This window comes from Somniosus microcephalus, chromosome 16 (genome assembly GCF_052327205.1).
Source record: "Somniosus microcephalus isolate GS21.2 chromosome 16, FLI_Smic_1.0, whole genome shotgun sequence".
NCBI lineage: Eukaryota > Metazoa > Chordata > Chondrichthyes > Squaliformes > Somniosidae > Somniosus > Somniosus microcephalus.
Window position 1 is genome coordinate 22,113,394 of NC_141002.1, and position 27,694 is coordinate 22,141,087.

Below are 27,694 nucleotides of genomic sequence, written 5' to 3' on the forward strand. Positions count from 1 at the left end.
TAAAAGGCCTCTTTCAGCATGCAAGGGAAACCATGCCATGCAAAGCTCCAACCCATGTTGATTGACAACCCACCATTATATAATTGTACATTTGTCATGCTTTACTTGTTCGAAAGTAAATGGAAACAGTGTAGGTTATTCTGATGCGACAGTGCACTGAATTCCATGCCCTCTTGTCACACTGGGCTATGTGAGAGCCAAGTAAGGATTAGCACTAGTGTGTGGATGCATTCAGTGCCCAGCAATATGTTTTATTACTTTGCACTGTGCTTCCTATCTCCTGTCCTAAGTAATACATCAGTTCAGAAAAAACGACCCACATGACTGTCTTCAGAATAAATGCCTATTGTTTGGCCACTGTTGGACCCGCGCTGAGTACATTCCAGTTTGACTTGAAGACATTTACCAGGTTTCTCCTTAAAATGCCAATTTCAACCAATCTTACAATTCATCTGTCACCATCTGTTATGTACCATGGTGCTCAAGATAATAAGCAGATCCCACGATAAATCCCAGCAGGGAAATGACAGACCAAGCACCCAGAGGAGCTAAAGCGTTTTGTTTGTGTGTTCTTTCCCACAGAATGGAGCCGGTGGAGAATTGTTCTTTAAAAACGCACAGCTGAGGCACACTGGGAAATACACCTGCACCGCGCAAACCATCGTCGACAGCACGTCCGCCTCCGCAGACCTGATTGTCAGAGGTAGGAATATATTTAGGTGCTTTCTGAAGGAGTGCTGAATTAATAAACGAGAGAACAATGCGAAGGAATCAATTTTAATCGCCGCATTTAAGAAAAGGAAAGGTACCATCTTGATTCTAAGGCCTTGCGTGTTGGAGCAGATTTTTAAATATTTCTAAAAATAGAAACCGGCCACCAAGAGTATGGTTTTAAAAACAGATTTTTCTAAATTTTCTTCAGTGTCTTCTAATGTGAAGCATTAGTTGTTGAGGTTACTAAGGTTCGATGAACTTTCATAAGCAAACAGTGGAAGTCAAGCCATGATTCCAGCACCCCAACACTTGATCCCAGCACCCTAAACCATGATTCCAGCACCCCAATACTTGATCCCAGCAACCTGAACCATGATTCCAGCACCCCAACACTTGATCCCAGCATCCTAAACCATGATCCCAGCACCCCAACACTTGATCCCAGCATCCTAAACCATGATCCCAGCACCCCAACACTTGATCCCAGCACCCTAAACCATGAGCCCAGCACCCCAACAGTTGATCCCACCACCCTAAACCATGATCCCAGCACCCCAACACTTGATCCCAGCATCCTAAACCATGATCCCAGCACCCCAACACTTGATCCCAGCATCCTAAACCATGATCCCAGCACCCTAAACCATGAGCCCAGCACCCCAACAGTTGATCCCACCACCCTAAACCATGATTCCAGCACCCCAACACTTGATCCCAGCACCTAAATCATGATCCCAGCACCCAACAATTGATCCCAGCACCCTCAACCATGATTCCAGCACCCCAACACTTGATCCCAGCACCTAAATCATGATCCCAGCACCCAACAATTGATCCCAGCACCCTCAACCATGATTCCAGCACCCCAACAGTTGATCCTAGCAGCCTAAACCATGATCCCAGCACCCCAACACTTGATCCCAGCATCCTAAACCATGATCCCAGCACCCCAACACTTGATCCCAGCATCCTAAACCATGATCCCAGCACCCCAACACTTGATCCCAGCATCCTAAACCATGATCCCAGCACCCCAACATTTGATCCCAGCATCCTAAACCATGATCCCACCATCCTAAACCATGATCCCAGCACCCCAACAGTTGATCCCAGCACGCTAAACCATGATCCCAGCACCCCAACACTTGTTCCCAGCACCTAAACCATGATCCCAGCACCCCAACAGTTGATCCCACCACCCTAAACCATGATTCCAGCACCCCAACACTTGATCCCAGCACCTAAATCATGATCCCAGTACCCAACAATTGATCCCAGCACCCTCAACCATGATTCCAGCACCCCAACAGTTGATCCCAGCACCCTAAACCATGATTCCAGCAGCCCAACAGTTGATCCCAGCAGCCTAAACTATGATCCCAGCACCCAAAAGTTGATCCCAGCACCCTAAACCATGATCCCAGCAGCCCAACAGTTGATCCCAGCAGCCTAAACCATGATCCCAGCAGCCCAACAGTTGATCCCAGCACCCCAACAGTTGATCCCAGCACCCTAAACCATGATCCCAGCACCCTAAACCATGACCCCAGCACCCCAATAGTTGATTCCAGCTCCCTAATCCATGATCTCAGCACCCCAATAGTTGATCCCAGCACCCCAAGCCAGGTCCCACCACCCCTGTGCTGCACTATCTTTCGTCAAGTTTTACATTTGACAAAGCGTGCCGGCCCGACTTGATTGTTGCCCCAAATTGGTTCTAAAGCTGTTTGGAACAGCAGCTGTTAATTCTGAATGTGGAGCTGCAGCATTGCAAGTACAGCGGGGGGACGTGACGTGTTTTCCGATTGTGTCCTTTGACACAGTCCATTACTGCGTGGCTGCATTGTGATTGGTGTATTAGAAACAGCTGCTAAAAGGATTTTCATGAGCAGGTTTGTTGAAGTAATTCATGGTCAAACCTCTATGGTAGATGCCAACTTGGGGTATGAGTCTAAACTGATATTAGAGGAGTATTGCCAAAAAATGCTATTATTCTGGAGTATTCAGCTAAAAAATACTTAAACTGCTGGCATACTCCTGTCTCATTGGACTGACTAGTTTTGTTTGTTTTTGGGTCAAGCACTGTGGGATTGAAATAAACACTAATATTACAGTCCTCAAACATTCGGACTTGGTTCACTGCTGCTCACCCTGTTGTCCAATTCCTGTCCTATTTTTGCTCGATTCAGTCTCTTTTTTTTAAATAACTCCAATTTCACTTTATTTCTAAAGCTTTTCCAACTTAATTAAAAGTTTAAACTGCCTGATTAAGCTCTCCTAGTCTGTAGATGGGGGCAACACTCAGTGCCAGGTTTTCAAGCCAATAAAGAGCTTTGATTGTGATGAATGTCAATGTTGCATCACAGATGTGACCAGGCCAATCACTCCAATGAGAATTGCATACAATCACAGAAGAGTTTGACATGAATGAGTGCAATCAAAGGCATTCCCTACAGGCAGACTGGGCCTCGACACATGAACTCTGCCTCATTGTTCAGAGCGTTAGGATAAAAATTATGTTTTTTTTAAACAAATGCTTGTTGACGAGGCCTTTGGAACAAACATTTAAAGAAATATTCCAAAATCCTCATTCCATTCCATTGAGAAATAAAAACCTCAGGGGAAAAGTGAGCCATCCGAGGCCAACTAAAGGAGTTAAGGATAGTATTAGATTAACAGAAGAGGCTTATAATGTTGCGAAGAATAGTACAGTATTGAGGACTGGGAGAGTTTCAGAAACCAGCAAAGGATGACCAAAAAATTGATATAAAGGGAGAAAATAGAATGTGAGAGTCGACTAGCAAGAAATATAAAAGCAGATTGTAAGAGCTTCTACAAGTATGTAAAAAGGAAAAGAGAAACAAAAGTAAGCATTGGACCCCTAGAGGATGAAACAGGAGAAATTGTACTGGGGAATAAGGAAATGGCAGAGACTTTAAACAAATATTTTGTATCTGTCTTCACTGTAGAAGACACAAAAAGCATATCAAAAATAGTGGGGAACCAAGGGGCTAATAAGAGTGAGGAACTTAAAGTTATTAATTTCAGTAGAGAAAAAGTACTTGAGAAACTAATGGGACTAAATGCCGACAAATCCCCTGGACCTGATGGCCGGCATCCTAGGAATCAAAAGGAGATAGTTCATGCATTGGTTGTGATCTTCCAAAATTCCCTAGATTCTAGAATGGCCCCAGCGGATTGGAAGGTAGCAAATGTAACCCTGCTATTCAAGAAAGGAGGGACAGAGAAAACAGGGAACTACAGGCTAGTTAGCCTGACATCAGTCAGCATGGTTTTATGAAAGGGAAATTGTGTTTAACAGTTTTATTAGAGTTTTTTGAGGAAGTAACTAGTGGGGTAGATAAAGGGGAACCAGTGGATATAGTATAATAGCAAAATACTGCAGATGTTGGAAATCCAAAATAACAACAGAAAATGCTGGAAAAACTCAGCAGGTCAGGCAACATCCGTGGAGAGAAATTTGAGTTGACGTTTCGGGTTGGACCCTTCTTCAAAACTGGAAAGAAAAGAAACTAGATCGGAGGCAGGGCTGCGATCGGACAAAAGAATAAAAGAAACAAAAGAAGTAAAAGAGATTAGAAGCTAGACGAGATGGTAATAGGCTGGGATTAGGTGTAAAGTGTACTGGCAGGGCAAAAGATAGCTGCCAGGTGTGAGAGAGAAACAAAAGGAAAGGGGGGGGGGAAAGGAGTGGAACAATTACAAGCGAAAATGAAATGGGGGCCGAGCTTATGATCTGAAATTGTTGAACTCGATGTTGAGTCCGGAAGGCTGCAGACTGCCTAATCGGAAGATGAGGTGCTGTTCCTCGAGTTTACGTTGAGCTTCCGTGGAACAATACAAGAGGCCAAGGACGGTGAGGTCCAAGTGGGAATGGAGCGGTGAATTAAAATGACAGGCGACCGGAAGCTCGGGGTCACCCTTACGGACTGAACGGAGGTGTTCCGCAAAGGCATTCGATAAGGTGCCACATAAAAGGTTACTATGCAAGATAAGGGCTCATGGGGTTGGGGGTAATATATTAGCATGGATAGAGGATTGGTTAACAGACAGAAAACAGAGAGTAGGGATAAAAGGGCAGCACGGTGGCATAGTGGTTAGCACTGTTGTCTCACAGCGCCAGAGACCCGGGTTCGAATCCGGCCTCGGGCGACTGTCTGTGTGGAGTTTGCACATTCTCCCCGTGTTTGCGTGGGTTTTCTCCGGGTGCTCCGGTTTCCTCCCACAGTCCAAAGATGTGCGGGTTAGGTTGATTGGCTATGATAAATTGACCCTTAGTGTTAGGGGGTTAAATACATGGGGTTACAGGGATAGGGTGGGGTATGTGTTGGTGTAGGGGTTACAGGGATCGGGTGGGATATGTGTCGGTGCAGGCTCGATGGGCCGAAATAGCCTCTATCTGCACTGTGGGGTTTCTGTGATTCTGTGATTCTGTGAAACGGGTCATTTTCTGGTTAGCAGGCTGTAACTAGTGGGGTGACGCAAGGATCAGTGTTTGGGCCTCAGCTATTTACAATCTATATTAATGACTTAAATGAAGGGACCGAGTGCAATGTATCCAAGTTTGCTGATGATGCAAAGCTAGGTGGGAAAGTAAGCTGTGAGGAGGACACAAAAGGGATATAGATAGACTAAGTGAGTGGGCAGTAAGGTGGCAGATGGAGTATAATATGGGGAAATGTGAGGTTATTCACTTTGGTAGGAGGAATAGAAAAACAGAATATTTTTTAAATAGTGAGAAACTATTAAATGTTGGTTTTCAGAGATATTAGGTGTCCTCATACAGTAAACACAAAAAGTTAGCATGCAGGTTAAGCAAGCAATTAGGAAGGCAAATGGCATGTTGGCCTTTATTGCAAGGGGGTTGGAGTACACGAGTAAGGAAGTCATACTACAATTGTACAGCGCTTTGGTGAGACCGTCCTGAAGTACTGTGCACAGTTTTGGTCTCCTTACTTGAGAAAACACATACATGTCTTAGAGGCGGTGCAACGAAGGTTCACTAGATTGATCCCTGGGATGAGAGGGTTGTCCTATGAGGAGAGATTGAGTAGATTAGGCCTCTACTCTCTGGAGTTTGGAAGAATGAGAGGTGATCTCATTGAAACATATAGAATTCTGAGGGGGAATGACAGGGTAGATGCTGTGAGGTTGTTTCCCCTGGCTGGAGAGCCTAGAACTAGGGGGCATAGTCTCAGGATAAGGGGTCAGTCGGCCTTTTAAGACTGAGATGAGGAGGAATTTCTTCATTCAGAGGGTTGTGAATCTTTGGAATTCTCTACCCCAGAGGGCTGTGGATGCTCAGTCGTTGAGTATATTCAAGACTGAGATTGATAGATTTTTGGCATCCAGGGGAATCAAGGGATAGAGAGATCGGGCGGGAAAGTGGAGCTGAGGTCGAAGATCAGCCATGATCTTATTAAATGGCGGAGCAGGCTTGAAGGGCCGTATGGCCTACTCCTGCTCCTAATTCTTTTCTTCTTATCTTAACTGGGAAATATTCCTGTGAGAAACCTTAGGACAAATAGGAAGTTGAGATGGTGTTACAAATATTTTTTCCATTATATCACAAAGGGTAAATGTCAGCTTTCTTTCCCATTGGATAAAACAATGGGAGCTTCAGCTTAAACTGTTCCTCTTTTACTTGTGTATTGACTCCATGTTTTCTTTAAATAGATTACAGGCATCCTGTAGATTATTACAAGTGACATTGGAATGTTGGCCATTGCTATTTATTTCCCTGTATACAACATTGGCAACATGATCTCCCACATAAATGACCATGTAGGTTTAACCCTAAATGCCAGTATTTGAAGGTGGTTGCATCTGACTTTAAAAGATCTGTAGGTTACCACGTTATTAATGTTTTGGAAAAGGGAAAATTCTGAATACCCACGATTCACACTGGAATTTTATCTATAAGGTCCATGCTCCTTAGAATTGTAGAAGTTTACAGCACATAGGAAGGAGGCCATTCGGCCCTTGTGTCTGTGCCGGACAAAGGCTCCGCTCAGAGTTGAACCTATGATCTCCTATTTAGGAGATATGCGCTTTAACCACGTACTCCATTTACCTTGGTGTCAAATAATGTCGTTCAGTTTCAATCCATTGCTAAACAAAGCAAAGATTTCAACCACGATTCAACCTGCTGCTCAGCAAACCCTTCATTCATGTAGTAACTTTGTACAGATTCACAGAATCCTGCAGTACTGTTCCTGCTTGGGTGGCTATGAAGCATTTCAGTATATGCGGTATAACAGCACCGAAACTGCCTCAGCTCAGCATTTTGCATCTTCTGTGAGGTCATCAGGAGAGGCTAATTGCACACCCGCATTATATTCCATTTACGACTTTTAACAATCTGGCTGGAACCTTCCTTGAGGTGAGGGGAAAATCCATAAAGGCCAGCAATAGTGAAAGCCCATGATTAGATCCAAGATGGCAGACCTGACCAGTGCCATCGGCAGCAACTGTTCAACTTCGCCATCCCTAACACCCAGGGACGTTGGGTCACGAGGAGGGATTAGGTGCCTCCGACAGCACTGGCACATGGTTGTTCTCTCTGATTGTGCTCTTGTTATTGGATGTGATTCTGTAAACTAAGTGGAATGTCATGTTGGCTTTGTACCAGATGCATCATAACAGCAAGCTGTGAGAGGCTGACTATTTAAACTTGAAAAATGTAACACTTTATCCAGTAGATCTACAGACCCACAGCTTGATATAAATACAGATAAATAATATCAAATGAGCGCTGTGTGTAGCAGAGATAGGAATTTGTGGTAACTCCAGGACCACCCCAAAAATGATAACTTAACTTGATAGTGTTTCAGTTTGATGTAAATGCAATATTAATAAATCTAACAAATAGTTTATTTTAAGTTTCTTTTTAACTAAGTAACTGGATAACATTGTTTTTATGCGTAGTGTCAGCAAAAAGCAAGTCAGGGTGACGGTGGAGGTCCTATCGCATTAAAGAAAGGTCACAGCTGTGACCCATGAGGAATCTGAGATAAAGAAATGCACCCTTCAGAGATTGGGAGTTGAGGTTACATTATTGGAAAGCTTTGCATTTGCTTCTGATCCTCACTAGATACGAAGTTCATAGGAGGGATGAACACACATCAGGGATTGTGGCCTGACTTTATCTGTACAGGGAGGCTTCAGTAGACTGAACCAAAAATAAGCTTCAAGTTCTTGGAGCTAATTGGAGAAGAGTTGGTTTGTAAATGTTTTGTGAATGGTAAAATGGAAACTTGGAGCTTCACCACGTTCTTGCTTTGTTACAAAGCTGGAAAGGAGAATGTCAATTTGCAGATTAGGCTCCGATTTTAATAGCATAGCTCATGAATGGAAAGTGAGAGAATATTTCCTTCCCCCGTACTGCTTGTCCATCAACTTAGGTCTTTTATGTTTTAGCCCTTACTGGAGGGATGGTTTGTTTAAGTATTATTGGTGATTGTCTACAAATACACATGGGCATTGGTACAGTCAAGAGTTTAGAGGGAGGAACTATGAGCAACATCAGAGGCAAAAGTGCGAGCAACAGCTTAATTAGCTGGAGCTATCCATCCTTGAAAAGGGATGATCTCAGAGGGGATATTATAGAGCTAGGTCCTTAATGGGATAGAGAAAGTAAACCCTAAGCAGCAATTTGAGATGCAGCAAGGCACAGGTTCAAGCTTGTGAAGTGCTTTGGGACGACCTGAGGTCGTGAAAGGCACTATATAAATGCAAGTCTTTTTTTCTTTTTGAAGGGAAAGTTTAGGTCCAGTGTCAGGAAGTTTTTCTTCACACAGAGGGGTATAAACACTTGTGGTGAGCGTCCAGGAGGACTTGTTGAGCCCAGAACACTGGACCCATTTAAAACAAAAACAACTAGACTGTATTCTGGCAAGATGAGATCAAATGTGTTGAAGGGTGCTCTTCATCTTTGTGATTAGACCTACATTTGTGTGTCAAATTCCAGCACCTGTAAATCAGGAGGAACTTCTTGGATGGTTGCAAATAAATGAGCTAGAGTTTGATTTAAATTAATAATTCATGATGGCACGAAGTATTACAGTACGTAGGATCGAAAGAACTGAAGGTGGCCACCCTAGTCTTTGTGCTGTCATTGTTGGGCTGCGTCCAACAAGAGTTTTTATTTCAAAAAGTTGCCAGTGTTTCAGTGCGGGCAGGAGAATCCCCATTACCATCAGGGTTCACTGTTGCGTGCCACGTTATAAATGCTGCAGTGCTACAGTGGAGCAGGAGAAACGAGGCATGGGTTCAAAATGGTGAAAGACAAATTTAGGACTGAAGTCAGGATGTTCTTCTCACAAAGAGCAATCAACACTTGAAATGGAGGCTGACGTCTTGGGGTCACTGAAAAGACAGATGCTGTGATGGGGAGGATGTAGAGTTCTTTAGGATAGTGAAGTAGGAAGGGCTAAAGGCTCATCCTCATGCATATTATCTTGGTGATTTGGGGGGCCTTATTGGTAAAGTTTATGCCAGAAAAGAACACAGGTCTGTTCCCAGCTTGCAAATGAACCCTCCTCTTTCACTTGGTGGCCTATTAACTGTTGTGGATGTATTATCCACTGCTTTTTCAGATAAGCTCCTCTTTACTCCTGCCCACAAGTTGTTAAGCCCTCACTGGGGTTTGGTTCCATAGCCACTGGCTGTCTGGTACCTGGTCCAAACGCCCATAAATAATTTGTGAGCCTGGACAGTGAGTGCCAATGGGACATTCATCCCAATAAGGCTCATTGATGTCCTCACCTGACATCCAGAGAGTCACACTTCCAGCAGAGATTGCTGGATAGCGATCAGGAGTGGGAAGCCTGGCTGAATTTCATCGGGCTAATCCAGGGGTGCTGAGGTGAAGCGCAGTGCTGCCACTTCCCCAGCTGAGATCGGTTAATGCAGCACAGCCTGGGACATCTACTCCCTGTCGTAACCAACTGAGGCATTGGGGAGCGCCATCGTGGATTAGTTTTTATATAAATATAAATGAAACTTAATGGGGCCCCAGCTAAGATTGCAAATAGTTTGCTATAGATTTGAAGAAATCCTTCCCAAGAGTTGGCGCGCCCCAAGTTTAATTTTACACAGCACTTTTATATGCCATGTTGCAGCTAGACATTGGTGCTGAAAGTTGTCCAACCCCACTGTGTTCCCATGGAGGGGAGTAAAGGTCAGAGGTCTCTGAAGGTCACTCAGAAGCTGATTGTTATTGTTGCTGCCCTTGCCATATCACAGTAACCACTTGGGTAGAATAAGTAGCAGTCATGAGCGCATGATCATTTCCTTTTGTAAACTCTGATCCCGCAGAAAGGAAAGCTCGGTTTCCCTTGCTCCAGTTTTAATGATTTATCACTGAGCAACAGTTGAACAACAAGAGTTTTCAACCTAAACTGGTGAAAGTGGATTTGTGTGAAATGAAACATGCACTTAATAGAAAATTTATAGCAGTCGAAATTGAACATTCTGCACAAAATATACTTCGGAGACCTGATGAATGGGCATTGCACTGAAAGGATATTAAATTTTTTAAACAAATGGAAAAATATTATTTTCCTTTGCTTTTCTACTTCTGTTGAAAGCCAGCAGTATACATCATGCACTTCATAGCTTGTTATTTTAACATGAATGTGGAGAGGAGGGATTTGGGTATAGATTAGTTACTTAAATCAAACTTAAAGGGGGAGAAATTGGGTTGTTAGCGCCACCGATTATCGCCTAAAGAGGCCGAGAACTGGGGCGATAGCCAATTTCTGTGCGGTCGCAGGGAACCTAGCGCCTCGCCCCATATTGACCCTGCATTTTGCGCCGGTGCTAAATCTTAGCGTGCGCTCGCGGGCGCAGGCTGATCATGACGTCATTCCATGGTGCAACGCCTTTTTAGCGCCCCGGACCGGAAATTGGGTGGCGCCCACCTCTGTTGCGCCTGGCGCTAATAGTGACAGCTCACTGGAACGTTCCCCAGGCACTCACGGAGTAGGGGGGCGCTGTTTAAAGGGGACACCAGTGGTCTGAAAATGTCAGCCCTTTTGTGAACGCAACTTGTTGGCTGGTTTGATACAGTTGAGCAGCTGAAGTGCTAGAGCCTTATTGCCATTCAACCAGCGGTGCCAGAGGACCTTTAGCCCTGTCAACATTACCTAGCTGCTGGTAAGAGCTTACAACCTTTACCTTCATCACTCTTATTATGGGGGCTGCTCTGCAAGGGAACAACCTGCTGCTAGAACATCTTGAGAGGGCACAGAGACGGAGGGAGAGAGGGCCAGGAGTGGCCAGACGGAGGAGGGCCAACAGACATCGCCACACCAGACCTTACGCAGCGAGGGTTTTCAGACAGCAGTCCTCCTACCACAACATGTCGGAGGAGCAGTGCGTCAGAAGGCTGCGATTCCACAAGGAGGTGGTGACTGAGCTGTGCCAGCTGCTTCAGGATGATCTTCTGCCGCGCATACGGTGCAGGACATCTCTGTCGGTGCCTGTAAAGGTTACTGTTGCCCTCAATTTCTTTGCCAGCGGCTCCTTTCAGGCCGCGACTGGGGACATAGCTAACATTTCCTAGTTTGCGGTGCATTGCTGCATCCGCCAAGTTACAGATGCCCTATATAACAGGTGGCGGCAATTTATTTTGTTCCCGTTCACACCAGAGAAGCAGCAGGAGCGTGCAGAAGGCTTCGCGGCAATAGCTGGCTTTCCCATGGTGCAGGGCACCATTGACTGTACGCACGTGGCTTTGCAGGCGCCTGTGAACAATCCCGAGGATTACCGCAACCGCAGGGGGTTCCACTCCCTTAATGTACAGCTGGTGTGTGACCACCGGCTGCTGATCCTCGCAGTCAACGCACAATTCCCTGGCAGCAGCCACGACGCTTTCATCCTGCGTCAGACCACAGTGGCAGACCTTTTCGAGGCCCCGGCTCACCCACGAGGCTGGCTTCTCTGTGCCCATGGCTTATGACCCCGCTACGTTCGCCCAGCACCCAGGCAGAGGAGAACTACAACTCCAGCCATCAGGCGACCTGAAACACTGTGGAGCACACAATCGGCATGCTGAAGCAGCGGTTCCGATATCTCGACCATTCGGGGGGCGCCGTGCAGTACTCGCCGGAGCAAGTCGCCCACATCGTCGTTGTCTGCTGCATGCTCCACAACCTCGCCATCCAACGCACCCAGCCAATACCAGCCGAGCTTGAAGGCCCAGCAGAGGAGGAGGAGGAGGAGGAGGAGGAAGATGGGAGGGTTCCCGAAAGTGGAAGGGCCATTCGTCAGAGGCTCATAACGACTCGTTTCTAGGCCCCACTGATGGATTGCTTGGTGTGTTTGGGAGAGGACCGTCCGGTTCACCCAAAGCCTATGAAGGACAGATTAAGTGTAAATAGTTTAGATATACAGTGTAAATAAAAAAATGTCTTTATTTTCAAAAAAGTGGAGCCTTCCAACTTCATAAAGCAATTGCAACAGAAAGCAAAACTAACGAGATAACACTTCAGTTACGGCTTAACACATAACTAAGGATTTAACACAAAAGTAACGGCTTAACACATAACTAAGGATTTAACACATCAGCAAGGAAAAACAACTTTAATGTCTGCCAAACCCGCGACATTAACCAACACATCCCCATCATTCACAAGAGCTGTAGAGGGCCTTGAAATATTCAACCTCGCCGTCAACGAGGCTCCCTCTACTTTTGACCCCTTGATGGGCTTCGACTTCTCATTCTGGAATGCCCCCTTCCCTCCCTGCAGCTCCTCCGTAATTGGACCCCAGTGGCTGCATCAAGGCTGGGGGAGGCCTGCTGAGTGGACGAAAGTGCAGAAGCCCCTGAGGGACGGGCTGGACGACCTCTGGGCTTGGAGGGCCCGGGAGCTGACTGCTCCAACTGCTCATGGGCAGATGCAGTCTGTCCTGCAGGTGGTGGCAGCTGCAGTGGTGACGTGCCAGTGGTGGCATCAGGAATGCTGACATCCTGAGAGCGGACACCTGCTCCGTGGGCGTGCGACACACTGGCACTCTGACGGGGCAGCAGCGCAGCATGCGCCCCAATCGGCTGGCCCACAGATTGATGCCCTGCTGTGGTGCTGCAAGGGCCCCGGGTAATCCTACCTGATCCTTCAACGGTGGCAGCAGTCAGTGCTCGCGTGGCCTCAATCTGTGCCTGCATGAGGCCAGCGAGTGACTGCGTGGCAGGTGCCAGTGCTTCAATGAAGCCCTGGACAGTCCTTTCCAGTGCTTCGGAGAAGCCCTGGACAGTCCTTTCAGTGCTTCGGAGAAGCCCTGCGCACTCCTTTCCTGTGCAGTGGAGAAGGCCTGCGCACTCCTTTCCTGTGCAGCGGAGAAGGCCTGCGCACTCCTTTCCTGTGCAGCGGAGAAGGCCTGCGCACTCCTTTCCTGTGCTGCACCGAAGTCCTGGAGACTCCCTCCCATTGTGTCAATGGCTTCAGGCAGCCTTCCCACTGCAGCGATCAGCTCATTGTGCCTGAGCCGAGCCTGGGCGCTCATTTCAGCTAGGGCCCGAACCTCCTCTGCGCTCTGTGCAGCAGTCATGGTGGCCTGACTCGGCCTCCGGGGAGACGGCCCCCGAACTTCCCTTACCCCCCTGTGTTGGTGCAGCCCGCTGGTTCCTGGAGCTGGCTCCTCATCAGAGGCACCCCCCCCCCCCCCCCCGCTCCCCTCCAGGGAAGATCTATCCCCACTTTGAAGCTGCCGTGCCTCCCCTGAGACTGGCACGGAAGGTCCGGCTTCCTCCAGCTGGTCGCCTCCGGACTCAGTGGGACTGGCAGCTTGAGGGCCTTGCTCCCGATCTGGTGATGCTGCATCCGAAAGCAGGGAGGTTGAAGAGTGGCTTTAGCGAGAGGAGAGGTTGACAGCAAGGGATGCAAGATTGGTGCAATGCTATGACATGGGTCCACAGTGAAAAAGCATGCCGGTGGGGGGTCACAAGTGGAAGGACACAGATCAAAAAGGTCATAACCTTACCATCGCCGTGCACAATGGGGTCGGCTGCTCCAGTGGTGACAGGACCAGTCAGGCGGCCGCCAACAATCTGGTGCACTCGCTCCTCCAGGTCCGTCAGGTTCTGGAGGTTTGGAGGTCCTCCCCCGGTCTGGATCTGTTGTCGCCGGTTCCTTGCCAGCTTGTACTGCAAGAGAAAGGACAGGAAATGATGAGACATCATGGCATCATCTGTCATGTCATGCCCCCCTTGGTGGATTAGCCCTGGCATCATTGCGTCATCTGTCTGTGCAAGTGTGTTCCCAGAAAGGGCCATGGGTGCGTGCTCGCAGATGGCCACTGGGGCATGGCGCACCTGTTGGCCATAAAGTCAGGTGCAGATGAAGGCATGAATAGGACTGGCAAAAAAACACTCACCCTGACGACCCGAGTGAGGTCGTTGAATTTCTTGTGGCACTGCAATGGAGTCCTGACCACCAGGCTGCTGGGGTTGACCCACTGAGTGATGTCCCTCCATGCTCTGCGGTAATCCTGCAGACTAGGCCTCCTGCCATTGTCCGCGTACAGGACCGCTCGACGGCGCTGCACTCCGCCCACCAATGCATCCTCCGTGAAGCGCTCTGCCCTTTGCCTTGCCCTCTCCATCCTCAGAAAGTTTGAAGCGCAGAACAAAACATAGCGCCGAAATTCAGCTCTGCAGGGCGCAGAGTGTGGCTGCTGATCCTTCTGGACCCACCCCTTTAAGAGCTGGCTGGCTCCTGACTCTCTCGTGATCATCGATGATTGACTGCACCTGCGCTGCACCCGGCCGCCCCGATATTGAGTAGCGCCGCCATGTTAGCACCCTAAGTCTACCGTGCAACGCCTGATTTCGCGCCACGATCAACTTAGGGGTGCTACGACCCAATATCGCGCTAGGTGGCGCTAAATTGCGCCAAGCGCAAAACTTTGCGCAGTGCCAAGTCTAACGCCCCAAGCGGGGCTATACCCAATTTCTAGGCCCAAATGTCTTCCATTTGGAAATTCTATTTTATTACTATATAAAATAACAAAATATAGAGTAATAAACTTGATATTTTATATAAGGTCCCCTCAGTGACTCGATTCCAAAGCAGGGAGCCACTGAACCGTACAGACCAGGTAGGCCTACTGATGGAGGGGCTGCAGTTGGCCTGGGCTTCCTTGAGTTAGAGAGGGGGATGGGAAATCAGTCAGTGTTCTTCCTCCAGATCGCTATCCTGTGAACTGCGCTGGAAACGTGCTTGTGGGGGTGGGGGGAGGGGGGCGTTGGGTGAGGACAAAATTAGAGTGCAGGACAACCACATAGAATAGAAGAGAAGACAAGGTATATCAGGCAGCAGTGATTAGGTGACACTTAGCTTGGGCCTCAAACCCCTTTAGAATTTAGGGAGATGGGAAGAGTATGAGGGAGTTAGGGGTTCCGCAGTACACGGGCCCTGGGAAAGGAGTAGAAGACAGCTTGATTACAACAAAGGATTGCAATGATTATTGGAATTACTTTCTAATGGTGATCCCTTCCATTTCTCCATATATCATTTCCAACCAGCGAGTGAATGCGAGAGCCCAGGTCAATACTTTATACCGTTATTAATCTTTTAATACTTACAATCAATTTGGGATTTATCATTTGGATTGCCCCGACGACACACTTACAGCAGCTATACACTTAACCTGTGCTTTCAAGCCGTGTAATACTGTATTGATTATGTGCGTGTGCACGTGCTTGTGTGTTCAATAGTCTTGGTATCCATGCCGACTCTTCATTTGGCCAGCAGAGTGCACACTTCCATTAGACAAAAAAGGGCAGAAGAAGCATTCTTCTTGTAACAGAGCAACCTTAGGAGACCAGTGGCATAACCCATTGTTAATGATGGGTACATCATGTAAAAATTGCTTTCTTTTCATTGTTTGGCCTAATTACAGGGTGGCAGTATATCCATAACAATATAAAGTGCAGCCCAGCACTACCTGAAATACTGAATCATTATCATTAATGATGTAAGTACAGTATAGTTATTCCCTTCATTAACCTCCTTTATTTGCATAGTAACTTCTGACACTTTGGCCATCAGAAATGGTGTAGTCTTATGATGCGTAATGCGCAACATTTGCATTAAATTAGTTGTAATTGTAAATAAATACATGCATTTATATAGCTCCCTGCCTCCTCCAGCCCTACAATCCTCCGAAATCTCTGCGTTGCTCCAACTCTGGCCTCTGGTGCATCCCCGACTTCCTTCGCCCCACCATTGATGTCCGTGTCTTCAGCTGTCTAGGCCATGAGCCCTGGAATTCCCTCCCTAATCCTCTCCAGCTCTCTCTCCTCTAAAACACTCCTTAAAACCTACCACTTTGACCAAGCTTTTGGTCATCTGTCCTAATGGCTCCTGTGAAGTGCCTTGGGACGCTTTACTGCATTAAAGGCGCTATATAAATGCAAGATGTTGTTAAAACATCTCCAAGTATTTCACACAATGAATTAGTTTTGAATTGCGGTGCGGTTTAGGTAGGCAAACACAATGTGACTGCCATGACTTTGACTGGTAAACAGACAAGATATTTTGATGTCCATTTGGCTAAATAGTGGCTTAAGTCTTAGTAGAGCAGACAATGACTTCAGACTTTAGAACTGAAGCTTGAAATGATGCTTGTGTTTCTACGTGCTGCGATACAACTTGCTAGGGCAGAGGTTCATGAGCAAGACGCTGCACGGAGTGAGTTTCCAATCTCAACGGTGTTACTGAAGGGTGGGGTCGCAATTCTCCATAGGAAGTAAAAGAGGGGAAGGGAGCGTGGGAGCCGCCCATGGGAGTATGCACGCCCACCTCCCAACAACAGTCTCAAGGGCAACACTGACAGAGGCCTAGAGGCACATCCACCCGGTCCCTTCGCTGGGAACGATGTGTGACTTGGGAGGACCTGAGGAGGCGGAGAAAGTAAAATAACGTCACAATACGAGGAAGACACAAAAAAAAATGTTGTCTGTAATATGTCACAGAATAGTTGCCCTTTTTTCATTTGTACTGGAGTAAAGCGTGCAGGATTTAAACTGAGGACAGTGTGGTGCAGGAGATTGGACACTGACTTTTCACCTCTAGGACTTTGAGTTCAAATCCAACCCGGGCTGACGGGATGAATGTCTGCTCTTGTCAACCACAGTAGCAGATTGTCCTTAATTAAACAAAAAATGGGAAGAGACTTAGGGAGGTGTGATGAAATAACTCTGTGTTCTGGCATTTGTATTGTTGTTGTTGTTGTTGTACTTGTTAATGTCTGGAATGTTCCACCCTAGCCCCGCCCCTCTTCTGGAATGTTCTACCAAGGGCTGGGTCGGTGATGAATGATGGTTGCCCTGTGTTAACTTGATGCCGTGTTCTTACTTAATAAAAGCCTTTAGTTTTAAGCTTTAACCTCATGGATTCAGGCAGTTATTTGGCACATCAATTTTATTAAGTAACAACTTTTGGAAGATGGATTGATTTTTGAAACCAGAGCGTCTGGATATCGATCTCCATTCGGCAGACGCGTCGAAGAAATTTATGCATTGGCTTCGATGTTTTGAACACTTCATCGCATCGGTCGATTCGACGGTTAACAAGTTGGGTCTTCTAACCAACTTGGTAAGTCATCAAACTTACTCGATAATTGAAGATATTACTACATATGAATAGGCCCTCGCAGCCCTTAAGGCCCAGTACCTTAAGTCGGTTAACGAAGTATACGCCAGGTATCTTTTGTCTACTCGCAGGCAATTACCCGAGGAATCTCTGGACGATTTCCTGCAGGACCTTAAGGCTTTGGCTAAGGATTGCAACTACAAGACTGTCTCTGCCATAGTGTATCAGGAAGAAGCCATCCGCGATTCTTTCATATCTGGCCTCTGATCTAATTATATTAGACAGAGACTCCTCGAGAACGACTCGTTAGTTTAAAAACGGTCGTCGCTACTGCTCGATCGTTAGATGTAGCCCAGAAGAATTTAGAAGTGTATGCATCAGCCCATGCGTCTTTTTCAGCTTTGTGTGTTCCGAGTATGAAGGCATCCATAACACCAATGGAGCCTCCACTTAATCCTATTGTTGCGGCTGTACCCCATGGGTCTAAGTGTTATTTTTGTGGCCAATCTAAACACCCCAGGCAAAGATGCCCAGCCAGAGAGGCTACCTGTTTTAAATGTAAGAAACAGGGACATTTTAGTAAAGTGTGTAAGGGTAATCCTGTACCCGATGTCTTCTCTGCTGCTGCCTATCGTTTTACTCTAGCCTCAGCTACGGTTGACCAGACCATACCGTGTTCCTTGTCGAAATCTATGATGGACATCAAGATTAATGGTCGTCCTACTGGGTGTTTGATAGACTGTGGCAGTACTGAAAGTTTTATACACCCCAACCTTGTTAACTCCTGTTCATTGAAGGTGTATCCTACTCGAAGTGAAATTGTGATGGCATCCAAGTCCCTTACTTCGGAGGTAACTGGATCTTGTAAAGTCACATTGACCGTTAAGGATACGGAGTATAAGGACTTTAAACTCCTCATATTACCTCAGTTGTGTGTGAACTTAATTTTAGGCTTGGACTTCCAGTGTCAGCATGAGAGCGTTACCCTTAAGTATGGTGGATCTCAGCCTCCACTCACAGTCTGCGGCCTTTCTACTTTCAAAGTAAGTCCGCCTTCTTTGTTCGCGAACCTTGCTCCTAATTGTAGACCTATAGCGACTAAGAGTCGACGGTATAGTTCAGAAGATAAAACATTTATAAAAGAGGAAGTGGAAAGGCTTCAACGGGAGGGAATCATCGAACACAGTAATAGCCCGTGGCGTGCCCAGGTGGTGGTGGTTAAAACTAATGAAAAGAAAAGACTTGTGGTCGATTATAGCCAGACTATAAACTTGTGTACCCAAGTAGATGCCTACCCTTTGCCTCGTATTTCTGAGATGGTGAACCAGATAGCTCAGTACCGTGTGTTCTCCACCATTGATTTAAAGTCTGCCTACCATCAACTCCCCATTAAAATAGAAGACCGACCTTATACGGCCTTCGAAGCTAATGGGCGCCTGTACCAATTCCTTAGGGTGTCCTTTGGAGTGACGAATGGGGTATCCGTCTTCCAACGGGAGATGGATCGTATGGTGGATGAATACGCGTTGGAAGCAACATTCCCGTATCTCGACAATGTTACTATCTGTGGGCGCGACCAACGGGAGCATGATCAAAATCTCGCGAAGTTCCTAGAGACTGCAAAGAGGTTAAACCTGACCTACAACGAAAACAAGTGTACCTTCAATACTACACGTTTGTGTATTCTTGGTTGCGTTGTGGAGAATGGGGTAATCGGGCCAGATCCTGAAAGATTACGCCCACTTAAGGAATTACCTTTACCTCACACTGTAAAAGCTTTAAGAAGGTGTCTGGGATTCTTCTCGTACTATGCCCAGTGGGTGGCTAACTACTCAGATAAAGTCCGACCTCTTATTAAGTCGACGTCTTTTCCGCTATCAGCGGAAGCTCAGGAGGCTTTCCTTAATATCAAACGGGACATTGAGAAGGCAGTGGTATGTGCCGTGGATGAGAAGATCCCTTTTCAAGTGGAAAGTGATGCATCTGATTTTGCGTTGGCAGCAACTCTTAACCAAGCTGGTAGACCAGTAGCTTTCTTCTCTCGTACATTGCAAGGACCAGAAGTTCGACATTCTTCAGTGGAAAAGGAGGCACAGGCAATTATCGAAGCAGTCAGGTATTGGAGACATTATCTCGCTGGCCAACGTTTTACGCTCATTACTGACCAGCGATCCGTGGCCTTTATGTTCAACACTAAGCAGAGAGGCAAGATCAAAAATGATAAGATTTTAAGATGGCGAATAGAACTGTCAACATATGACTATGATATTCAGTACAGGCCTGGAGTATTTAATGAGCCATCGGATGCTTTGTCATGAGGAGTATGTGCTAGTCTAGGTATAGATAAGCTTCAAAGTCTCCACGACGCACTCTGCCACCCTGGGGTTACCAGAATGAACCACTTCATTAAGTCCCACAATCTACCCTACTCTATTGAGGAGGTCCGGACAATGACCAGAACCTGTCGTGTTTGTGCTGAATGCAAACCCCGCTTCTATAAGCCGGCCGAGCCAGCTCATCTTATTAAAGCAACTCGACCATTTGAGCGTTTGAGTCTCGATTTTAAAGGTCCCCTTCCATCGAGTGACCGTAATGTCTATTTTCTTAATATTATAGATGAGTACTCTCGGCTCCCTTTTGTTATCCCCTGTCCGGATGTGACTAGTGCTGTTGTAATTAAATGCCTCTGCCAACTGTTTTCCTTGTTTGGCATGCCTAACTATATACTGTACATAGTGAAAAGGGTTCTTCCTTTATGAGCGAAGAATTGCGACAGTTTTTGCTATCGAAAGGGATTGCAACGAGTAGAACTACCAGCTATAACCCTCGTGGTAATGGGCAGGTCGAGAAAGAAAATATGACAGTGTGGAAGGCTATTGTACTGTCTCTGAAGTCGCGAGGCCTGCCGACCTCTCGCTGGCAGGATGTCCTGCCAGACGTGCTGCATTCCATAAGGTCTCTTTTGTGTACAGCGACGAATGCCACCCCTCATGAAAGGATGTTTAGTTTTCCAAGAAAAGCTACTAATGGAGTAATGTTACCCACATGGCTGACGACCACGGGCCCTGTGTTGCGCAGACATATGAGAGGCCACAAGACTGATGCACTGGTGGAGGAAGTACAACTCCTCCATGCTCATCCCCAGTTTGCGTATATTCAATATCCGGATGGGCGAGAGGATACGGTCTCTATTAAAGATCTTGCACCTGCTGGAGCTCGAAAAGAGTTCGACTCTGAGAGTAGAGTTTTCAATCGTGGTATTGGACCTTCAGAGACACAAACCCTCAGTGTGGAAAATACTGATGATTCTGGGAATTCGAATGAACCGGAGTTAGTACTCCGGGAGGAGCCTCAGCAAGAGTTACGTCATGCCCAGAAGATTATCAGACCTCCTGACAGACTGAATCTATAGCAGGGGGTGAATGTGATGAAATAACTCTGTGTTCTGGCATTTGTATTGTTGTTGTTGTTGTTGCACTTGTTAATGTCTGGAATGTTCCACCGGTGTAACCACTAATGCTCCTCCCTAGCCCCGCCCCTCTTCTGGAATGTTCTACCAAGGGCTGGGTCGGTGATGAATGATGGTTGCCCTGTGTTAACTTGATGCCGTGTTCTTACTTAATAAAAGCCTTTAGTTTTAAGCTTTAACCTCATGGATTCAGGCAGTTATTTGGCACATCAGGAGGTCATAGAATGTTAACTGTGGAAGATGGGAAAACGTGACACTGGTGCTCGCCTGAGGTACATTGATGGGGCAGAGTGGAATGATCATTATCTGCATCAAAGCATGGAACACCCGACTGAGGACTGCTTGCTGCTGTCACTGGCTGCCTGAAGTGGAAATGTTTCATTTCCCGGCATTGACATGCCTCAGCTTGATGAGCAGAAAATTCGCAGAGAAGTAAATACACTATTTCTGAAGCGACCACAGATTTGTTGAGAATGCTCGATTTAACTTGCTAGCGAATCTGCCAGCATAGAACTGAAGGAACAGTGTTTTTTTGCAGTAGAACAGTTATGATGTACTTTTGCACTGAATTATAGTCATTTAGCATGTATTAGTGGGATTTGACTGCCTTTACTCATTATAGGCTGCACAGTGTAATTGGGTTGGAATAAACAAAACGGAACAGTATGGGCTGCTCAAAATTGCCAATTGACATCGCACTATGGGTGGAGACACTGGGCTCAACTTTGCTGTTGGCGTTCACTAAGAACAGTCTTGCTGCCAAAGCACCGTGGTCTTTAACTGACTTCAGTAGTAAAAATGGGACAATACCAGATTTCGAAAGAAAGAGACACTTGCATTTCTATAGCGCCTTTCACAACCTGGGGACATCCCAAAGCGTTTTACAGCCAATGAAGTGCTTTTGATGTGTAGTCGCTGTTGCAATGTAAGAAATGTGGCAGACAATTTACACGCAGCAAGCTCTCACAAACAGCAGTTAAAAAATGACCAGATCGTCTTTTGTTCAGCTGTCGGTTGAGGGATAAATGTTAACCAGCACACTGGGGAGAACTCCTCTGCTCTTCTTCAAATAGTGCCATGGGATCTTTTACATCCACCTGAGAGGGCAGACGTTTAACGTCTCATCTGAAAAACGGCACCTCTGACAGTGCAGCACTCCCTCTGTATTGCATTGGAGTGTCAGCCTAGATTTTTGTGCTCAAGTCGCTGGAGTGGGACTTGAACCCCCAACCTTCTTGACTCAGAGGCAAGGGTGCTACCACTGAGCCATGATTGACAGCCTGACTTTATTCACTGTTACTTATAGTAAAGAACTGCCAATATGGTCTGTGGGAAAAAATAAGCCGGTTGACAACAGGGCAGATTGACTCTCTAAAAGGGGTCTGCACCTGTTTGTTTTCTCCCTGTTGGCAGTTTCTTCATCTGGCTTCAGGGATAGGAACAATTACCCGCCTGGATCTTCTTACTGGAGGCTCACACAATAGGGCTCCCCTCACTGATTTCACAACACACACATGGAGGCCCAGGCCAATTCAAGAGGGGGGTCCACCACCTGAAAACGCCAAGAATATTGACCCAGCTCACTAACGTTGCTCTTGGCTACAGTCTCTTGGCTACTGTTGGTTACTTTTGGCACCTTACTGCAACAGAAAGCGATTTTAATGTCTGATTCAAATCTGCAAATAAAAACGTCCATTGTCCTCACAGAGGCTATTAATTTAATTATCAATTAACAAGCTAGCTTATTCTGGCTGAACTGCATATCAGGCCAGCCTGCTCTCGTGTAGACACTTATCTGTCATAGAATCTGATTTCTAGAAAGTTCCATGTATTGGCGACACTCTCCTCCCCCCAACCTCCACACCATCCCAGTCACAAGTCAAGAGCAGTCTCTTAAAGTTGTACCCAATCAAAAGTTTTTAATTCCCATCACTCAGTCTATCTAAAGATATATCAAATATATATAATTTTCCGTATTGGGTGCATGACGAAGTCCTGCTTCTGCCGCAGTTCCTATAAATACCAAGTAATCAAAAGTCATAACTCTACCAGTATGTAAAGTAGTGTATGATTCTTGTGTTCAAAATAATATAAAATGGAAGCAGAAGGAGGAAAATTTGAAATGCCTAAAATCCTTTGCACCCAACTCGGATGTGATTAGAGCAATGCACTGGAACGAGGTGGCCCGAGGACTGAAGTAAATTCATCTTTGGGCTTCATCAGAATAAATCAGGCGAGCTGTGTGAGGGCCTAACCAATTTCACTGCACGCCGAAGGCCTAGAGTAAGTCTGGGGGGGGGTGGTGCGGGGAAACGAGGGGGGGACAGCAGCGGCCCACAGTCGATTTGTGGACCCAGGAGGAGCACACCGACTCCACAAGAAGGAAACACTTTGGACCTCCTTTGAGTGGCCTCCAGTGGTTCTTTTAAAGGCCGCTGGTTAGGTTGCAAGATCCAACTAGGGCAAAACAATTTACCAAACAGGCTCTGAAACGAGCGCCAAAAAAAAAGACCCCAACCAATTTAGCAGTGGTCCAAATGCCCGTGCTGATCGAGCTGGGGTCTCTGCCCTGCTAAGTTGTTTTTAGGCCCATAAAACGAGTGCAATGATGTTAAATTTAGACCCCAAAGAATCTGCTGAATGCACAGTATTGGGCCTGACAAAATGGCCTCCTAAATAACTTGAACACTTCAATTTTCATTTGGCGATTGAAGTTGTTTGAGGACGAGAAGGGAAATTATGCCTGGTTTTCAAGGATTACTTCCCAATGAGTGGAAAGTACACCTTGTTATCACTTTAGTTGGGGCTGTTAATTCTCTAAACTAGGTTTTCTGTGGAATTAGCTTCAGTGCATAAATCATAGACTCATAGAATGGTTACAACACTGAAGGAGGCCATTCGGCCCATTGAGCCCATGCCAGCTCTCTGCAAGAGCACTTTCGCTAGTCCCACTCCCCCGCCCTTTCCCTATGGCCCTGCAAATTTTTTTCCTTCAGGTACTTATCCAATTCCCTTTTGAAAGCCACGATTGAATCTGCCTCCACCACCCTTTCAGACAGTGCATTCCAGATCCTAACCACTCGCTGCGTAAAAAAGTTTTTCCTCATGTCGCCTCTGGTTCTTTTGCCAATCACCTTAAATCTGTGTCCTCTGGTTCTCGACCCACCAATGGGAACAGTTTCTCTCTATCTACTCTGTCCAGACCCCTCATGATTTTGAACACCTCTATCAAATCTCTCAACCTTCTCTGCTCTAAGGAGAATAACCCCAGCTTCTCCAGTCTATATCCATGTAACTGAAGTCCCCCATCCCTGGAATCATGCTTGTAAATCATTTCTGCACCCTCTCTAACACCTTCACATCCTTCCTAAAGTGCGGTGCCCAGAATTGGACACAATACTCCAGTGGAGGCCAAACCAGTGTTTTATAAAGGTTCATGATAATTTCTTTGCTTGTGTACTCTATGCCTATGAAGCCCAGGACCCCGTAAGCATTTTTAACCGCTATCTCAACCTACCCTGCCACCTTCAATGATTTGTGCACATATACCCCCAGGTCTCTCTGTTCATGCACCTCTTTTAGGATTGTACCCTTTAGTTTATATTGCCTCTCCTTGTTCTTCCAACCAAAATGTATCACTTTGCACTTTTCTGCGTTAAATTTAATCTGCCATGTGTCTGCCCATTCCACCAGCCTGCCTTTGTCTTCTTGAAGCCTAAGTCTTGGCCTAGTTAGCAATAAAAGATCAGAATGTTCGCCCTCTCGGCTGCAGCAGGAAGCTATCACTCGCTATCATTTAATTTAAGAACACAAGTTTTAAATACTGCCTGCATAACTTTTATAAACATCTTGCCACAAAATCTCAGACCAATATTATCTTAATAATTGGGAAGGTGAGAAAGGATTAATGTCTCGTTTCCTGCTTGTGTTCCACTAAAGGAACTTTCTAAAAGTCTCTAATTTCCTTTTGGTTTTTCATCATCAGAAGATATTAAACGCTGTTGAAATTCTGCTCAACCTCTTTCTTGAGGGCCATCGGTGATCAGTTGGCTGCTTCTGTTGTCAGCATGTAGCTCACAAATGATTGGATCACAGCTCCAACCGTTCATTGGGGACAGAAGCAAATCCTGTTTTCACTTTCCACTGCAGCAGCGGCTGACTTGTGAAACTGATTTCGCTGTAGCTCACTGCAGTTTGGCCTGTCCACCGCTTTATAGAAACATAGAAACATAGAAGATAGGAGCAGGAGTAGGCCATTCGGCCCTTCGAGCCTGCTCCGCCATTCAATGAGATCATGGCTGATCATCCAAACTCAGTACCCTGTCCCTGCCTTCTCCCCATATCTCTTGATCCCTTTAGCCTTAAGAAATATATCCAACTCTTTTTTGAATATATTTAATGAACTGGCCTCCACCGCCCTCTGTGGCAGAGAATTCCACAGGTTCACCACTCTGGGTGAAGAAATTCCTCCTCATTTCAGTCCTAAATGGCTTACCCCTTATCCTTAGACTATGACCCCTGGTTCTGGACTCCCCGGCCATCAGAAACATCCTTCCTGCATCTAGTCTGTCCAGGCCTGACAGAATTTTATAGGTTTCGATGAGATCCCCTCTCAATCTTTTAAACTCCAGTGAGTATAAGCCCAATCGACACAATCTCTCCTCATACGTCATTCCTGCCATCCCAGGTATCAGCCTGGTGAATCTTCGCTGCACTCCTTCCATGGCAAGAACGTCCTTCCTCAGGTAAGGCGACCAAAACTGCACACAATACTCAAGGTGCGGTCTCACCAAGGCCCTGTACAACTGTAGCAAGACATCCTTGTTCCTGTACTCGAACCCTCTTGCTACGAAGGCCAACATACCATTTGCCTTCTTAACCACCTGCTGCACTTGCATGCTTACCTTCAGCGACTGGTGCACAAGAACACCCAGGTCTCTTTGCACTTCCCCTTCTCCCAATCTATTGCCATTCAAATAATAATCTGCCTTCCTGTTTTTGCCACCAAAGTGGATAACCTCACATTTATCCACATTATAGTGCATTTGCCATGTTTCTGCCCAATCACCCAATTTGTCCAAATCGTACTGGAGTTTCACGACATCCTCCTCACAGCTTACCCTCCCACCCAGCTTTGTGTCATCTGCAAATTTGGAGATATTACATCCAATTCCCTCGTCCAGATCATTAATATATATTGTGAACAGCTGGGGTCCTAGGACCGATCCTTGCGGTACCCCACTAGTCACTGCCTGCCACTCGGAAAACGACCCGTTTATTCCAACTCTTTGCTTTCTGTCCGCCAACCAGTTCTCTATCCAAGTCAATACCTTGCCCCCAATCCCATGTGCCTTAATTTTGCACGCTAACCTCTTATGTGGGACCTTATCGAAAGCCTTCTGAAAGTCCAAATACACCACATCCACTGGTTCTCCCTTATCTATTTTATCAGTTACATCCTCAAAAAATTCCAGTAGATTAGTCAAGCATGATTTACCTTTTTTATTTTTTGATGTTTGTATGTGTGTTTGTTTATGTGTATGTGTGTGTGTGTGTATGTTTGTGTGGCTGCATGCATGCATGTTTATGTGCATGTGTATTTGCATGTTTGTGGGTGCATGCGTGCTTGTGTCGATGTGTGCGTGCGTGTGTTTGCGTGCTTGCGTGTGTTTGCGTGTGTTTGCGTGCTTGCGTGTGTGTTTGCGTGCTTGCGTGTGTTTGCGTGCTTGCGTGTGTTTGCGTGCTTGCGTGTGTTTGCGTGCTTGCGTGGGTTTGCGTGCTTGCGTGTGTGTTTGCGTGCTTATGTGTGTTTGCGTTTGTTTGCGTGTGTGTTTGCGTGCTTGCGTGTGCGTTTGCGTGCTTGCGTGTGCTTGCGTGTGTTTGCGTGCTTGTGTGTATTTGCGCGCTTGCGTGTATGTTTGTGTGCATGCGGGGGGGGGCAGAGGCAAAAGCAAAATGATCTTTTTTATTAAGTGACTTATTTGAATAGCAGCAGCTGTCAACACACATCACTTTAAACCAATCTTTGAAAACTTTTGTAGGCAATTGACTGTGTATGTCCAACACAGTAAGCCTGAACTTGGCAGAGCTCCATTACCATGGTGAGCTGAAGCAATAGGATAGAATTCATAAAAGATGAAAGACATTTGAGCTGTGCAGGAAAGATGTCTACACTGTGAAGACAAAAACCCACTGAATAGGTCACTCCTGGGATTAACCACATGGGTTGGTTTTCTTTTGAAAGTTTCAAAGGGACAGCTCAGGGAAGATTTAGTCACAATAACACGAGGCCTTAATAAAAGAGTGAGGTGAGATGTGCAGTGCTTTTACTCGTGTATGAGATTAGAAATGTATTTTACTGTTCGAGAGATGTCCCTTATGTGAGTTGTACTGGGGAGTCCACACTTCTGGCTTGGTCTCGTTCTCCTGTCTATTCTGCACTCTTGAATGCTGCTCGTCAATCCGGCTCCTTGTCTCCCACTCCACCTTTCTCTGGCTCCCCTCTCTCTGCAGCTTCCCCTCTCCCGTTCCCCTCTCTGAAGCTCCCTGTCTCCTGCTTTCCTCTCCCCTGCCCCCTGCCCCCTGCTCCCCCCTCTCGGGTGGGTTTCCCGCTCACTGTCTTGCAGTGCACAGCAGTGGCAGTGTGTGGGGGGGACAGTGGCGGGGGGGGGGGGGGAGCGGAGGGGGGGGGCGTCTCGTATGTGCGTGGTCGGTTTTTTCAAGGCTTCTTGGCTGAAAAGTGGGATGCAGTCATATATTATGTGCGACCGTACTGTAAGCAGTCATTTTTTTAAATTTTGCCTTTACCAACATGTGAAGCTTGAGGTGATCTAGTTTATTCTCATGGTGCTCACTTTATATTGTTTCAAATTTCTGTGAAGAATAAATATGT

General features: G+C 46.4%; 1 protein-coding gene across 6 annotated transcripts in view; it reads left to right on the top strand.

The window, feature by feature from the left end:
- cntn1b (contactin 1b) overlaps positions 1-27,694 on the top strand; it is a 1,036,112-nt gene that overhangs the window by 522,309 nt on the left and 486,109 nt on the right. For all 6 annotated transcript variants that reach the window (XM_086008675.1, XM_086008680.1, XM_086008681.1 and 3 more), the window contains one exon: positions 583-703. In XM_086008675.1, coding sequence (XP_085864801.1) covers positions 583-703 — 121 coding nt within the window. The remainder of the gene's footprint in view (positions 1-582; positions 704-27,694) is intronic.